Genomic DNA, 1,169 nt, shown 5'->3' with positions numbered 1-1,169 from the left:
CATCTTGAATAAAAGATATTTTCTCTTTGACTTTCATCAAAGGGTTTCAAAATTTGACCAAGCATTCGTCTTACTACTAATAGGTCACCTTCATGTGGACTTTCACTCTCTTGCTCACTTGGGGATCTAGAAGGTGAGGAATGTCTAGAGTTTTCGGACTCAGGTTCACTAACCACTACCCCATCATGCATATACATATTTCATTTAGAAGGGCAATTAGAAGCAATATGTCCATAGCCTAAGCATTTAAAACATTTCTTACTAGACGATTTAGTTGGTGATTTATGCGCAGAAGTGGAAGTAGAAGGCTTAGATTCTCTAGGTTTGAAAGGAGTGTCTTTAGAAGGAAACTTTGAAAAAGATGTATTTTTTCTTTTCGAAGGAGAGTGGTAGTAGCTATCTTTAGAAGAATTTTTGAAAGCATTTTTCCTTGCAATTTGATTTTCAATTTTGGTAGCAAGGTGAACTAAAGTTTGTAGAGAAGAGTATTCTTGAAGCTCTACCACATCTTGAATGTCCCTTCTAAGACCACTAACAAATCTAGCCATCTTAGCATCTTCGCTCTCATTCATATTAACTTTAATTAAAAGCGTGTCGAGTTCTTTAAAATAATCATCCACACTTAGCGTGCCTCGATGAAACCTTTGGAGTTTCAACAATAGGTCTTTCCTAAAGTGTGGAGGAACAAATCTATCGTGCATACAAGCTTTTAAATCGTTCCAAGAGACCACGGGCGGTCTCTTGTTTAGCCCAATGTCCACGAGAGTTTGATGCCACCATTGCATGGCATAGTCTAAGAATTCTAAGGATGCTAGTCTAACCCTTTGATCATCTAAAACCCCATTTACATCAAATATTTGCTCAACCTTGGCTTCCCACCCTAAGTACACATTAGGATCACCCTCACCACTAAAACTAGGCAACTTTACACAAGGTAAATAAGGCATAGCCACATGTTGGCGCCTTTCTTCATGATGATGGGGCCTCCTACGGTCATTGCCTCCATGAGAGTTGTGAGAACTTCATCTTTATATTTTCTAATGGAAAATGTTTTGAGGACTTGTTTATTAACTTCATCTTTGTCAAAATTACTTCTAAATCTTTGAAGTATTCATCTACACTCATAGGTCTTTGATGAAGCCATATGAGCTTCAACAAGAGTTCCTTCC

General features: G+C 37.8%; 1 protein-coding gene across 1 annotated transcript; it reads right to left on the bottom strand.

Moving 5' to 3' along the window:
* Nucleotides 1–200: 200 nt before the first annotated feature.
* LOC137815525 (uncharacterized) lies at nt 201–947 on the bottom strand. Its single transcript, XM_068618641.1, has one exon. The coding sequence runs from the start codon at nt 945–947 to the stop codon at nt 201–203; it is 747 nt and encodes a 248-aa protein (XP_068474742.1).
* Between the last annotated feature and the right edge of the window lie 222 nt (nt 948–1,169).

This window comes from Phaseolus vulgaris, chromosome 1 (genome assembly GCF_000499845.2).
Source record: "Phaseolus vulgaris cultivar G19833 chromosome 1, P. vulgaris v2.0, whole genome shotgun sequence".
Taxonomy (NCBI): Eukaryota; Viridiplantae; Streptophyta; class Magnoliopsida; order Fabales; family Fabaceae; genus Phaseolus; species Phaseolus vulgaris.
The sequence above is the reverse complement of the archived record's forward strand: the minus strand, read 5'-3'. Positions and strand labels throughout refer to the sequence as shown.